This window comes from Schistocerca nitens, chromosome 3 (genome assembly GCF_023898315.1).
Source record: "Schistocerca nitens isolate TAMUIC-IGC-003100 chromosome 3, iqSchNite1.1, whole genome shotgun sequence".
Lineage (NCBI taxonomy): Eukaryota > Metazoa > Arthropoda > Insecta > Orthoptera > Acrididae > Schistocerca > Schistocerca nitens.
In genome coordinates, this window is record NC_064616.1 from 585487112 (window position 1) to 585502997 (window position 15886).

General features: G+C 38.0%; 1 protein-coding gene across 1 annotated transcript in view; it reads left to right on the forward strand.

The window, feature by feature from the left end:
• LOC126248500 (ATP-binding cassette sub-family C member 4-like) overlaps positions 1-15886 on the forward strand; it is a 289894-nt gene that overhangs the window by 221142 nt on the left and 52866 nt on the right. Inside the window, exons 19-21 of the mRNA XM_049949538.1 lie at positions 1812-1988; positions 3777-3904; positions 14835-15080. Of these exons, the coding sequence (XP_049805495.1) occupies positions 1812-1988; positions 3777-3904; positions 14835-15080 (551 nt within the window). The remainder of the gene's footprint in view (positions 1-1811; positions 1989-3776; positions 3905-14834; positions 15081-15886) is intronic.

Sequence of the window (15886 nt, forward strand, 5' to 3'; positions counted from 1 at the left end):
GCCTACATAACCTTGACATGGAGTGTTCCATGCACTGGTCACCCTCTGTCTTGTCATGATCAGATTCACTTATATTGCACATCTTGTCCATCCTGCTATTATACCAATATCCAGTAAAGCCAGGATGGCAGTCCAGTCATGTAATATGATGAGTTATTCCACTTGCTATGAAGACAGAAGCACTTGTCCTCCAGTTCATCAGTTGCCTCTAATGCCATTGCCCATGAGTGTTTCCTTTACAGTGTTAACATTGAATAGCATAATATTTTATTTCAACTTTCTTCTTCCCCATACTATAAATACTGTCATATTTTTATAAAAAACTATCCACTATGAGCCTTAATCAGCACACATTTTTACTCTGCCAGTATGTGTCACTGTTCCACACACTTCACAGCATAGTAATATCTCTGTTTTGTAAATAAGCATAGAGCTGTGGCTGAGCCATTATACAGTGTATTTGTTTTCCTTGGCTGCTCATTTGCAACAAGAAACAATGAAGCTTCAGATCAGCTGTTATGCCTCTAGTGTCCAGGGCTTTCATAAGTCTCTGCCTTTTTGAAACTCTTAGGTGAAAAAATTTCTGTCTTATGCAGCTGTTTTGACCTTTTTCCACAAAAGGTGAAGATCTGAGTTTGATTTCCAATGTGATGCACGTTTTAATCTAACAGGCAGTTTTTTTATTCACATATGTGTAAAATAATGGCAACTGCAACCAGAACACTCTCAGTTATGCAGTGTTACATTCAAATTATTCAAATGTAATCTTACAATAGCAGCTACCACTGACAGTATTACAAAACCAAAACTGAATTTAGGGTTGTTGGAATTATGAAAGTATTCAGTGATATAGTAAACTTCAAACACAGTAAATAATAGACATTTATAATGGTGAATTTTATTTAGCAAGATGTTCGTATTTGGAATCAAACTGTGTAGTGTATTCTAACATACCATACATGAACCTTCATTTCCTTTTCCACCACAACACTTTCAACTGCTTTAGAGAAGACTGGGATTATTGGTGCAGAACTGTTGTTCTCCATATCATGTCAGTCCATTTTTTAACAGTAGTTTAATTACAGCATATTTTAGAGTGTTTGGCAAATACTCCTGCTCAAAGAACAAGTAGTTAATTTTTGACAATGGGTATGAAATAATGACATATATAACCCAGATTTCAGATGTCAATACTCCAAGCTAATCAAATGAATTTTGTTTCTTAGGCACAGTATTGTACCTTCCATGTCTCAACCCAAATACAAACACTTAATGATTTTCTTTTACACTACTAAAGATGTCATTCAAGTTATGAACATTAATTTTTTAATAAAGGTAGGACAAATTATTTTTTCAAGGTAATACATTTAGCAGATGCTGATGCATTATAGAACTCTGAGCTGCTAACTCAAAAGTGCAGATTTAGTACTTTATGTACTTTGAAATGGGAAAAGAAATGATAAAATGACAGTGTGACAGTGTCTATGTTCTGAACTATACTAGATAAATAACGCTACCTAGAAAATGCTGCACTTATAAACAATTTCTAAGATTTCCTGGTAATCCACTGTGTAAATATTTTGAACAATTTAAGTATTCACCATTAAAATACTAGAATTATTTGGAAACCACAACTGTGATTAACTTACTTGAAATGAACATCAGTTTTTTCTCATATTATTATCCTTATGTCCCTCTCCTTGTTACCAACTAGAAACTAGCATTCTTTGTATTCAAAACCAAAATTATATTAGCAGTTTATTCAGCTGGGAAAGAGTAATTTAAAAAAAAAATTTGTTTTCATATTACAGCTGTGACATTCTTGGGAGGAAATGTTGGTCTTGCCATAACACAGTCTCTTGTTTTGACTGGTATGCTTCAACATGGAATTCTGCAGATGTCAGAGACAGTTAGTCAGATGACATCAGTGGAACGTATTCTAGAATACACACGTATTGAGCCAGAGACAAGTCTGGAAGCAAATGATGGTAAGCAGAATATTATACCATGTTTATTTGTCAAATTTGTTCATTATTATCTGGTAATTAGTAGCAAAAATGAATAGAAATAGTTATGTTCTGTGCATATTGTGCACTGAAGCAGTCTGTAAAATATGTATAAAAAATGAGTGGACCTATCAATTTCATATGGTATAAGCACAATATGGCATTTTTAAAAGATAAAGACGTTGACAAAAATCAGACATATATAAATAACATTCATGTACATTTATATAAATTAAGTACTTCTTCGTCTTCTTTTTCTTCTTGTTCTGCTTCTTCTTCTTCTTCTTAGGACTTTCCTGTTGGAGCAGGGTATGCTTTTGGGCCAGTGCACACTGTTTCTTATGATCTAATGATTCCAATGGATTTAGTCTTCTTGATCTTAGATCTGCATTTGTAAAATGTAGCCACTCTAATTTAGGTCCTAAACATTGTTTCTGGCCTCTGACAATGAGGTGATAGGTTGAGCTGAAGACTGAAGTAGGTGGTGCCTGTATGATTTGTCTGTACCACAGAAGTCTCCATTCGTGCATCTTCTCATTGATTCAAGCCACTCCAGGTAGTTTGTATTGTTGGTGTCCTTGAGGAGGGAAAGATGAATCATCTCAGTATCAGCATTTCCATGACACTTAGTGAGTGCTCATCACTTCTAGGTGTAGGCCAACACATGGTGCCATGTAATGCAACTGGCATCACTATTGTGCAATATGTCTTTGATTTTAGGTGGCAGGCATCTTCTTATCACAAAGAATACCAGTGGTGTCTCTGAATCACAACTAGGTTGCTTTGATTCTTGCTTTCTTCATTAAATACATATTTTTTTGAAAAATGTAACATCTCCAAGGAGTGGAGTTTCCTGAAAATTGAATTGCTAGTTCACTCTTTATGTGGTCTCACAGCAACAGTTTGTGAACTGTAAAAGATTAAAAATAAACAGTGCTTACTGTGAAAGCTACAAGTGCTGAAAAGACTCAGATCAAAAGAGTGCATAAACAAGACACTGATGCAGCACATACATCAACATTGCTGCATAGCATTTTACAACTTCGTAAATGGCAAACATAGGAAGGATACACTGAAATTATTAGAGATGAAACATTAACTTGATTTGGACAAATATAGGAGAAGTAACTATCTTTGCATTCATCTGAAGTGCTTTAGAGGCACCATAAGGAATCTATGTCAGTGTGACCAGACAGGGTATCAATCCCCATGCCTCTGAAATATGAGTCCTGTAACGATTAAGAAGATTTATTGCTGTGATAAGAGTTTATTTATTTGTCACACACTACTATGACATTTTTAACCCGTAAGTGCTGACAACATTGATAACCATCAGATCATAAATACAAAAAAATGCTGAACTTATTCTTAACATATCATGTTTTACAACCAGTTGCATCACACTTTTGTCAAACCACAGTGGTTGCTTATTATATTCATTCTTTTTGTGTTAATGACGCACCCACTCTCATGATTTGAATGGTGTCAGTTACCATTTTCTTTTCTTCTTGGGATACTTTGCTGTATCTCTCATCATACAATATAACACTGTAAATCATATACTCCAGAGTTACTGCATTTCTGGAAGATTGATTGATTATTATATTCTTCTAGTATAGTATGTTTGTTTATGTTTCTTGTATAGTCCATAAAGTCTTCTGTAAACAGCATCTACTTCCATTGGCTTTTGTATTCATCCAATAGATTGTCATTTAAACTGTCTATTCAAGATAAATAAGCCTTATTTTTTTCTGTTCTATGTGCAAGCAGAAAATGTACCTGAGGAAACGTGGCCTTCAAAGGGTATGGTGACATTTAGGAATGTTAATCTCAAATATACTGTTAATGATCCTCCTGTTCTGAAGAATTTAAACTTCACTATTGAGGCTGGATGTAAGGTAATGTACATTTTAGATAAAAAAGGAAAGTGTAAAATTTATATATTAATTTGGAACTTATATTTTCAGTCAACCTATCTAGTTAGCAATGCTCAGTATTTCATAAGTACTGTAACTAATACATCTGAAAATTTTGTAGCTTGTTAACAGTAATGATGCCAAAACATTGATATCATTGTGATATATCATAACAGTAGAGAAAATACAGAATAAATTTACTAATTAAGACAATTTTTGAATGGATCACAAACACAGAGCTAATGGTAGTACAAGTCCCTAAACTCTTTACTTGTTACAACATAATTTGTAAAATTGCCTGTGTGCAATAAGCATTTATAATTAGAAAGCTGGAGAAAAACCTGTTGTAAAAGGAATGTTTCTAGTTAGAAGCTGCCTCCATAAGGAAGGAAAGATAAAATTACATCAACAGATTAAAAGGACACAAATGTAAGTATAAAGCAAAGAAGTAGCACAATGGAAGATTATACATTGAAGTACCAAAGAAACTGGTAAAGGCATGCATATTCAAATACAGAGATATGTAAACAGGCAGAATATGGCACTGCTGTCAGCAATGCCTCTATAAGACAACAAATGTCTGGCGCAGTTGTTAGATTGGTTACTGCTGCTACAATGGCAAGTTGTCAAGATTTAAGTGTGTTTGAACATGGTTTTATAGTCGGCACATGAACAATGGGACATAGCATCTCTTGAGTCTACAAAGATTATCAGGAATCTGGTAAAACATCAAATCTCTGACATCGCTGTGGCCGGAAAAAGATCATGCAAGAACAGGACCAATGACAACTGAAGAGAATCATTCAACATGACAGATGTGCAACCCTCCCACAAACTGCTGCAGATTTCAATGCTGGACCAATAACAAGTGTCAGCGAACAAACCATTCAACGGAACATCATCAATGTGGGCTTTTGGAGCCAAAAGGCCACTCACGTACCCTTGATGAGTGCATGACACAAAGCTTTATGCCTCGCCTGGGCCTGTAATCACTGACATTGGACTGTTGATGACTGGAAACATGTAGCCTGGTTGGATGAGTCTTGTTTCAAATTGTATCAAGTGGATGGACATGTTTGGCTATGGAGACAACCTCCTGAATCCATGGAACCTGCATGTCAGCAGGGACTGGTGGAAGCTCTGTAATGGTGTGTTGCATGTGCAGTTGGAGTGGTATGGGACCCCTGATACATCTAGACACAACTCTTAACAGGTGACACATATGTAAGCATCCTGTCTGATCACCTGCATCCATTCATGTCCATTGTGCATTCTGATGGAAAATGCAACAAAATCCACATCTGGAATTGCCACAGAGTGGCTTCGGAGCTTAAACTCTTCTGCTGGCCACCAAACTCCCCAAACATGAACATTATTGAGCATATCTGTGATGCCTTGCAACATGCTGTTTAGAAGAGATTTCCACCCTCTCATACTCTTATGGATTTAAGGACATCTCTGTAGGATTCGTGGTGTCAGTTCCCTCCAGCACTCCTTCGGACATTAGTCGAGTCCATGCCACCATCTTGTTGTGCCACTTGTGCATGCTCATGGGGGCCCTACATGATATTAGGCAGGTGTACCGGTTTCTTTGGGTCTTCAGTGTATTAAGAGGGGGGATCAAGGCTGAGAAAATAGTGAAAGTCTCTCAGACAAATAAAGCTGAGCATGTGAAACAGATTAAACAAGTATAGAAATAAAGTTGGCAAAATGATTGTCAGGATTAAGTTTATAAAATTGAAATAAAGCCGAATTAATAATAGCTTTTGTTCCTCACTGAAGTATACATTGCCCTTTCCACCTTTCCTCCTTTGGGAAGTCCTGTATGTTGTACCAGATGAAAATACATTCATCAGTACAAAGGTGGATTCTTTACTTTGCTCCAGGAGGAGACTGAGTAGATAATATAACACACGGAATATTAATTCACTTCATTACATCTCAGATAAGAAGAATTACTTAACTTTGTACATTCCATTTCCACAGTAATGTCATGAATATTTACAGCTGTCTCTGAACATTAATGTCTCAGTTGATACAGACAATATACAAGTCTCTGGCCCAGGGTGCATTTAACAATAAATAGAGTTCTGCCTAATACACCATCCAGTCAAATTAATGTGACCACCTATCAAAAGCTTGATTATCCACCAGCTGGAACTGCTGTAAGACATGCAGGGAGAGAGTCAATGAGGTTCTCGATGGTACCAACATGGATGTGGAGCCACGTCAATTCCAGTGCTGTAGCCAGCTGCTCTGGGTTTGTCAGCTGAAGATCAATGGTGCTAACAGCCCACTGAGGTGGTCCCACAGATTCTCAGCTGGGTTTGAATCTGAGGAGTTTGTTGGCCAGGGAAGTATAGTAAACTCATCCTGGTGCTCTTCAAACCATGCACATACACTGTGAGCTGTTTGACACATTGCATTGCCCTGCTGGCAGATGCCATTGTGCTGAGGAAAAACAGACTGCATGTAAGGGTGAACATCGTCCCCAAGGATGGATGCATACTTGTGTTGATCTATGTGACTTCCATAATATTAAGATCACATAAGGAATGCCTTCCGGTCTGGACCCTTCCAATGATTGTTGTAAGGTGTTTGCTTTCAGACGTTTCATGCCGGGCATGTCAATGACCATCTGTCCACTGGATTGTAAATTGTAATTCATCTGAAAAGGCCACTTTTGCAATATTAGCATGCAAATGCCAGCTTTCATCACTGATGGACAACCATCAGCATGGGTAGATGAATCAGGTGCCTGCTGCAGAGGCCTGTAAGCAGCAAGCTGTTGACTGAATGTTCATTGAGGAGACAGTGTTGGTAGCCCCTTGCCTCATATGGGTGGTCAGTTGCTCAAAAGTTGCACATCTGTTTACCCGTACACATCACTGCAGCTGTTGTTCTCCCTGTCACCTATGGGCTGTGGTGCACCACAGTTACCTCAGTGCTTGTTTTGGATAGTGCCATTTTGCCATGCAGAGTATACTTTAACCTTGGTGGCATGCAAACAGTTTACAAACTTAGCCTTTTCAGAAATGCTTCCACCCTCGGCCAGAAAGCCACTGATCATGCCCCCCCCCCCCCCCAAAAAAAAGCATGCTTTATATATTTAGATTAAAATCAACAGTCGAGATTGCAATAATGTTTGTTTATTTACCAGTTTCAGCTTATGTTAAAGCTATCTTCAGAATTTTGGGCCACTATGGCTGATGCTTACACTTGACAGTGTACAATCGTGGCATCTCAAGAAAACTGAGGAGCCACTAGCACCAAATATAGGAGGCCAAAAATTCTGAAGATGGCTTTAACATAAACTGAAATCAGTAAATAAACAAATATTATTGTGATCTCGACTGTTGATTTTAACATAAATATAGCACCAGGTCACTGTATTCTGTGGACAATGTTGTCTAAATTTATGCTTTATATATCCTCTACTGCTAGAGCTGCCACCTGCCATCTGTGAGTGTTAATTGTATGAGGTCTGTTCCAAAAATTGCGGAACTTCGTCCACAAAATTTTTCTATGCCTACCTTTTACTTATTGTGCATGCACAGAAGATGCAATAGTGTATAGTGTCTTCAACTGTGTAATATTTCTGGCGGTGACTTCCTGTCGCATTGCAAAGAGTAGTAGGAGGACAAAAAAATCTTTAAGGCTTGTTCCCATGTTTTGGAGGAATAGAGTTTCTCCGTGTGATTTTTGAGTGTTCAGACAAACCATTCAGCTTCTGCATTAGACAGGGTGAAAAGGTGTAGTAGTTACATGGTGGATGCTGTTGGTGGCACAAACTGTTGAAAGTAAGCTGAAGATAATTGTTTTCCATTGTCAAAGACTATGGCCTAACGATGAACTTTGAGACAAGAAGTAGGTCAAATCTGATATACTTGCAGTGGTTGGTGTCATGGGGACAACAAAAGGGAATTTACTGTATACATCTACCATCAAAAACTATTGTGTGTTCCATAATGGACCCACAAAATCAATATGGATGCATTGCCATGGTCCAGTTGGATGTGGCGACACAAAGAAGCATTGTGGTGGAGCTGACTGATGTTCTCACACACTTTACAGTGACAGTTCATATGCACAATCTGGCCATCCTTGCCTGGCCAAGTAAAAAGACATCATGTGAGTTGCTTCATATGAACTTCTCCCCAATGACCTTGATGCAAAAAAGACAAAACATCCCAATGCAGGGAGTGAAGAATCCCAGCATGCACATCATTCTCTGTGTGCAAGAGCAGAACACCTGTCGACACAGATAGCACATGACAATGTGAAAAATAGCAATGTGCCACTGGGTGGAGAATTTCTTTCAAACCCTATGTGGTTGTCTATGGTACACATATTGTAAAACAACCTGAAGAGCTGGGTCAGAATGCAGTTGCAGGGCAGTATGACAAAAACTGAGAGGAAAATTTTGAAGACTTTCAAAATCCTGGGTATCAATTTGGAAACATGATTCTTCAGATGAATCAAACACTGAGACAACAAGTCAATATTGGAATGTTTGGCAGTGGGCCTGTACAACAACTCATACCTATAATTAGAAAATATCAGAGCCTAATGTTACAATTTTTGCGCTGTCTGATGTGGGACAGGCTTGGAGGGATTCAATGAAGCTGTCAGTGATCAGTAATCAAATAGAATTTCTGACCATACAAATATTGGTTGAACTTGGTAACACCATAGATAATGAAGAGTGCCTCTTTTTCAAGTTGACTTTAATCGTGCTACACTCTTTTAAGTGTTTTTGAGGCAAAATCAGTGGGTCTATCAGAAGAACCAATTCTGTGGGAGAGCACATCTCCAGTTCTATAGGAAGATGCATCATCAGCTAGCACGACAGGCTTAACTGGATCAAAATGAAGCAAACAACAATGTTGTAATAGCACATCCTTTAATTGACAAAATGCATCATATTCTTTTGACCACACAAAAGCACTATTTTTCTGGCACAGCCTGTTCAACAGAGCAGCAATTTGCCCAGTGTTTTTAACGAATTGTATGTAACAGGTAAGCCTCCCCATGACAGCTTGGAGCTCCTTAATGTTACGGGACACGATCAGATCTTTTATTGCAGACAAGGGCAAAGTATTAGATTCCCTGTATATTTATTACATGTCCAAAATTATTACTTCTGCTTGGACAAAGGAGCACTTTAAGCCAGAAGCAGGAAGAACTTAAAACAAGCAGCCTAAATGTGCCAAATGTTCAGCAGGTGTATGACCAACAACCAGAATATCATCCAAATAGTTTGTACAGGAAAGATCCTTTGGCATTAATTGTACCAGAAACCATTGAAAAGTAGCAGAATCTGAGGCACTCCCTGACAGTAGTCTTTGAAACTGGAATCCTCATGTAAATCAATCTTGGAAAAGAATCTTCCAGTCTGTCCATTAAGTCCTCTGGCCATGAGAAAGGAAAAGAATCAGTGATGGTTTGTGGGTTTCCTGTTGCTTTAAAATCAGCACACAGATGTAAACCTCCTTCCGGCTTTTTGAAAATTACCAAGTGTGATGCCCATTGACTTAGAGAATGTGGTTGGATAACCACATTGTCTTTTCATTTTTGCAGTTCCTGAGCAACCTCCTCACACATTGCATGAGGGACAGGCCACACACAAAAAAGTCACAGTTATGCATTGTCTTTAACAGTAATGTGCACTTCAATATCATTAGCCCTTCCTAAATCTGGTTCAAACAATTCCTCATAACTATTACATAAGTCAGAAACAACAGTGTGAGATACTGAAACACTGATATGTAACACATTGTTTTGTATGAACTGGTTGAACAACTGACTTTAATGAGCATCCTGTTACAGAATGCACTTTGCTGTGTCATGTGCCCACACTGAATCAGCCATTTCTCATGTCTGGGTTGCCTTGTAAACACATTGTTTGAATATGACCTTGCCATCCACAAAAGGAAACATTTTGTGTCATGACAAGGACAAGTTTTTGGTCATGGTTTGAAAAGCACTGTTCACAGTATTCTGTAGTACATCTCATGTACAACAAGACAAATGTTTTACCTCTACATTTACTGTTTGTCTCAGACCTATTGTTATTCATCTTAACACTAGCTTTAAATTTGGACTGAATGTCATGTTCACTTTGAACAACAGTATTACATGGAGCCTCAAAATCAACTTTAGTCATGTCCACAATAGTTTGAGACTCCACAATAGGCAGAACTGTTTTCAGATTAGGATGCAGCAATTTGAGAATAGCGGCATGAATACATGCACCTGACACATTCTGCATGATTGCATCACGTAACATGACATCACTATAACTGACTCTACAATAACACTTAAAGCTACAATGTCTTGTTAACCACCTGAGTATGTCAATCCATTGTTTGAAAGTTTGTGTTGGTTACTTATTGTACCAAAAACTTTAAGCCTTACTGCAGTGATATGCACCTGACTGTCATCATGTTCATTCAGCAGCTGAAATAGTTCATCGTAACTAGCAGTCTTGAGATGAGAGTTGGGGCACAGTTCTCAACACAGACAGTACAAATTGGCTCTGATCATCAAAAGGAAAAATCTTTCATGTGCCATGCCTACAATGTTGTATGCAGCAAAGTGGGCCTGAAACTGCACCCAGTATTCTGACCATTCCTCTTCTGCATGACTGAATGGGCAAAATGGAGCAACGACTAGTGGTAGTGCTGCTTTCTGGGAGAGGATGGAGGGTTCTCATCTGTTGCACCATGAGCAGCAGTCATTCAATTTGCTGCACCTGATACTGAACAACTTCATTTAGAGGCATTTCCTGTGGCAGCTCAGACGTTATTAAACACTTGATAGAATACACAGAAAAAATAGAATTAGAGACAAGGCAGCTAAGGCATGTTCAATGTGAATACAGTAACACTTCAGAAGTATATGAGGCAAGTCTGTATAATGACCAACCTCATTGTCATTTGTTGTACTTCGTGAAAATACACTTGTTGGTACAATGGTGGGTTCTTTACTTTGCTCTGGGAGGAGACCCAGTGGATACTATGACACATAAAATATTAGTTCACTCCATCACTGCATAGATAAGGAGAACACCAGCAAGAATTATTCTACTTTGTACAATCAGTTTCAACAGGAATGTCATTAGTATTTACAACTGCCTCTGAACATCAACTTATCACTTGATATGGACAAAATACAAGTCTCTCACTCAGAGTACATTTAGTAATAAGTTTCATGTAGAGTTCTGCTTAATATAATGATAACAAAGCTAGAGTGCTAGAAGACAATGCTGTCATCTTAGACAATGATAGCAGACTGGGCTGATTGCTACTGTGCTTGGCTGTAAGTAGAAGAGTGGTTTTGCCAGCATAGTGAAACATTTCTGGGCATGGCTACACCAGCGTTACTCATTCGTCGATGCAGTGACTGTCTTCTCTAGTGACTGCATTGTGAGGTACCAACCTTGCTTTGTCACCTCACTCTTTGGACAACACTACATTTATCATTAATTAATCAAAGTTCAAAAAACAATGCTAACACACACAAATATAAAACCAGAAGGAGAAATGACTTACACTATCAATCACTCAGCTTTAGCGTGGTGCAAAAAGGTGTGAAGTATGAAGCTACAAAAACTTCTGAACACTTACCCAGTGATAAGGGGGTTCTAATAAATAATAATAATAATAATAATAATAATAATAATAATAATAATAATCATAATCATAACTTTAGACCAAAACTAAAATTATGTGTTTGACAACTTACACTATGTGATCAAAAGTATCTGGACACTCCCAAAAACATACATTTTCCTCATTAGATGCGTTGTGCTGCCACCTACTGCCAGGCACTCCATATCAGTGACCTCAGTAGTCATTAGACATCACGAGAGAGCAGAAAGGGGCACTACACATAACTCATGGACTTTGATCATGGTCGGGTAATTGGGTGCAACTTGTGTAATACATCTGTACGTGAGATTTACACACTCATAAAACATCCCTAGGTCTATTGTTTCCCATGTTAAAGTGAAGTGGAAACATGAAGGGACATGTACAGCACAAAATCGTACAGGCTGACCTCATCTGTTGAATGGCACAGACCGCTGACAGTTGACGAGGGTCATACTGTGTAATAGCCAGACATCTATCCAGACCATCACACAGGAATTCCAAACTGCATCAGCAAGTACTATGACAGTTAGGCGGGAGGTGAGAAAACTTGGATTTCATGGTCGAGCGGCTGCTCATAAGCCACACATCATGCCTGTAACTTCCAAATGTCACCTCACTTGGTGTAAAGAGTGTAAACATTGGACGATTTAACAGTGGAAAAATGTTGTGTGGAGTGATGAATCAAGGTACACTATGTGGTGATTCGATGGTAGGGTGTGGGTATGGTGAATGCCCAGTGAATTTCCTCTGCCAGAGTGTGTAGTGCCAACAGTAAAATTCGGAAGGGGTGGTGTTATGGTGTGGTCGTGTTTTTCATGGAGGGAGCTTGCACCCCTTGTTGTTTTGCATGGCACTATCACAGCACAGACCTATGTTGATGTTTTATGCACCTTCTTGCTTCCCACTGTTGAAGAGCAATTCGGGGATGGCAATTGCAACTTTCAACATGATTGAGCACCTGTTCCAACTTTCAACACGATTTAGCACCTGTTCATAATGCACGGCCTGTGGCGGAGTGGTTACATGACAATAACATCCCTGTAATGGTCTGGCCTGCACAGGGTCCTGACCTGAATCCTATAGAACACCTTTGGGATGTTTTGTACTGCTGAATTCATGGCAGGCCTCACCGACCAACATCAGTACCTCTCCTCAGTGCAGCACCCTGTGAATAATGGACCGCCATTCCCCAAGAAACCTTCCAGCATCTGATGGAACATATGCCTGCAAGAGTGGAAGCTGTCATCAAGGCTATGGGTGTGCCAACACCATATTGAATTCCAGCATTACCAATGGAGCTTGCCGCAAACTTGTAAGTCATTTTCAGCCAGGTGTCCGGATACTTATGATCACATAGTGTATTTTATAGACAAATTTCTTTACATGTGATGCTATAATAACCATGTGTTTGCACATAGAGACACTGGACTCATATTTGATAGAATCTGGTTTCAAATCCCTATCTAGCCACCCAGATAGAATGTTTTATGGCCGTCTTCAGTCACTTAAGGTAAATTTAATGATTGCTCCATTGTAGGTGATATGGATGACATCCTTCTTCATCCTTGTCCAACTAAGCTTTTGTCCTGTCTCAAGCAAACTAATCATTGAGAAGAGTTGAAACCCTAATCTCTGTTCCTTTGCACGTAGAGTTATGTATAATTCATAATAATAATAATAATAATAATAATAATAATAATAATAGTAGTAGTAGTAGTAGTAGTAGTAGTGCTAATTTAAAAGTCATGAAATTTTGTGTCTTTGTTCCAGTTAATATATTGAATTGTAGTTTAAGATTAATGTGAGAGACAGTCATGTAAATTTATTGCAATTGTGAACCAAGTGGCATGTTCTACATCTTAGTGAGATCTTGAAAGCATCATCAGTGGAACTTCCAAATGACTAACATGCTTCATAGTCTTATTTTTTTGTTATGACCTCTGCAAAACTACAGGTAGCTGCTTCATGGACTGGGTTTTCTTCCTTTTTTCCTCTCAGAACTTCTTCAACCATTTCCTTCTTTTCTTCTTTACTTCTTTTGTGATCTTCCTTTTCATTCTCTTATAATTAGGAATTAATGTTAATTTTCCCTTAGAGTGCTAAAGAACACATGTTAGTCAGTTGTGTAACATTTGAGAAATCCAACGAGAGTGATATTTTCAAGACTCCACTCAATTTTTGTATTTCCGTCAGAAATGCCATGACTAAGAATATGAAGAATAAATAAAATGAATAAGAAGATTAATAAACACTTCTATCCAAAATTACAACATAGTAAGGAAACTTGTAGTACTAATGAATGAACAGATTAATTACAGCTCTTCATTCATATTTTCACTTGTCCACTATCTTAATTTATAGAGCTGTATGTATCTGAAAATTTTGAGAACAGGCTGAATTTCTTTCTAAGCTGCATAGCTGTTTCTTCCCCAAAGCAGAAAACTAATCCTCATTGTGATAGTGAAGTCATTTTGCATAAAGGAAGTGTACATGATTTTGCCATAACTCTTTGCTCCCTTCACTTTTATTGAATGTGTACTGGTTTGTAACTGCTACAATTAAACATTTCAACCATTTGTTGTCAGAACTCCAAATACTGTGATACCTGTTTGTCAGGTAGTTGATGTGTTATCCATGAATTACAAATGATCCTGTTATGAAGATACTTTTGTAAGATCTGAGAGAAAGCTGTAAATTTAATGCAAAGAGTATGCCAAACTTCTGCCAAATATGTCCAGTATCATTGTAAATATGATGCACAGATGAATAAAATTATTAAATTGATTGTACATTGATTGATCATTATCCAAAATCAAAATTTACTTTCTCGACTAATAGTAGTTGCTGTGCAACCAACACAGACTTGAACTCTGATAAAATATCTTCAACATCTGAGATTGGTGAACTAACACAAGAGTGTTCAAAGAAAGAGAAACTTCCCAAATGTAATTTCTCAGAGCACAACACTAAATATTAAAATCCTCTTTGAAATCACATTAAAATTATGACATAGAAAACTGACCACACTTCAGCTTCATAGCAAACAGTGGCTCAATATCATGCTGAATGCAACAGTCCATAACTTCCAGTTATTGCATATTGTTGAAACTTGGAGTGGAGCATTCTACATTTTTTTCTGTGAGGTAGATGAGTTTAATACAGTGGCATACCAGGAGATCATTTTACAAAATATCAGTTCATTAAATGCTTCCCATCATGTTTGCCACTGTTGAATGAATAATTTGTCTGTGTTCCAGGTTGGTATAGTGGGACAGACTGGCGCTGGGAAGTCATCAATATTAACAGCGTTATTCAGACTAGCACCTGTGGAAGGAATAATTCTAATAGATGGCATAGACACAGCAAAAATATCCCTGCATAATCTACGAAGAAAGGTGTCAATAATTCCACAAGAGCCAGTTTTATTCTGTGGGACAATGCGTTACAATCTGGATCCCTTTGATGAATTTGAGGATGCACAGCTGTGGAGTGTCCTGGAAGAAGTGAGTAAACATCCATATAGGAAGCAAAACTTTGGGAGAAATGGAAGTACTCTATATAAAATATATACTTTTTTACTGAGCTAGAAAAGAAATTGTTTTCTCCAGTCAAGAAGTTAGACTCTGACTGTCATAATTACTCCCTGATACCTCAAAACTGATAAAAGTTATGGTAATATTTGTGTCAACATAATTACATTTTGCCAAAAGATTCATAAGTGTATTTATGAAAAATGAAGCAATAATCATGTTGTAAACTACAGTTACTGTGAAAAGAATTGATTAATGCTAGGCTGATAGAATACTGTAAGTTATCACAGTGATACTGAAGATGTGTTTTTTCTCTTTTGATTCAATATTAAGGTTAGTATGAAAAGTTTTGACAGAAATTAAATAAGTTGGGAGTAAAGATAACAACCCATTGGATAGTAGAGGTGTTGAATCATTGACAGATACATGAACAGGGACTGAAAACTTCACTAGCCTTTGGACAAATCCTTTACTGTGCTGGAGTACACATACATATGCACATATACACACATGTACCATTACATTGTGCCCGTTAAATACACAGTGCTGCTGTTTGGGAGATAGGTTGAGGTGAGGGTTTGTGACATGTGGAGTAGGTGAGGGGAGAAAAGAGGCCAGGAATGGGAAGGAAGGTGGGAGAAGGGTGGTAGATGGCACTGAGGGAGGCTGTATATGTACGAGATAGGAATGTGGGAGGGAGAGACAGCAGGAGCATGGGATAGGAATGCAAGCATAGAAGGTGGTGACAGAACAAACGATGGGGCAAAGGGGCGACTGTG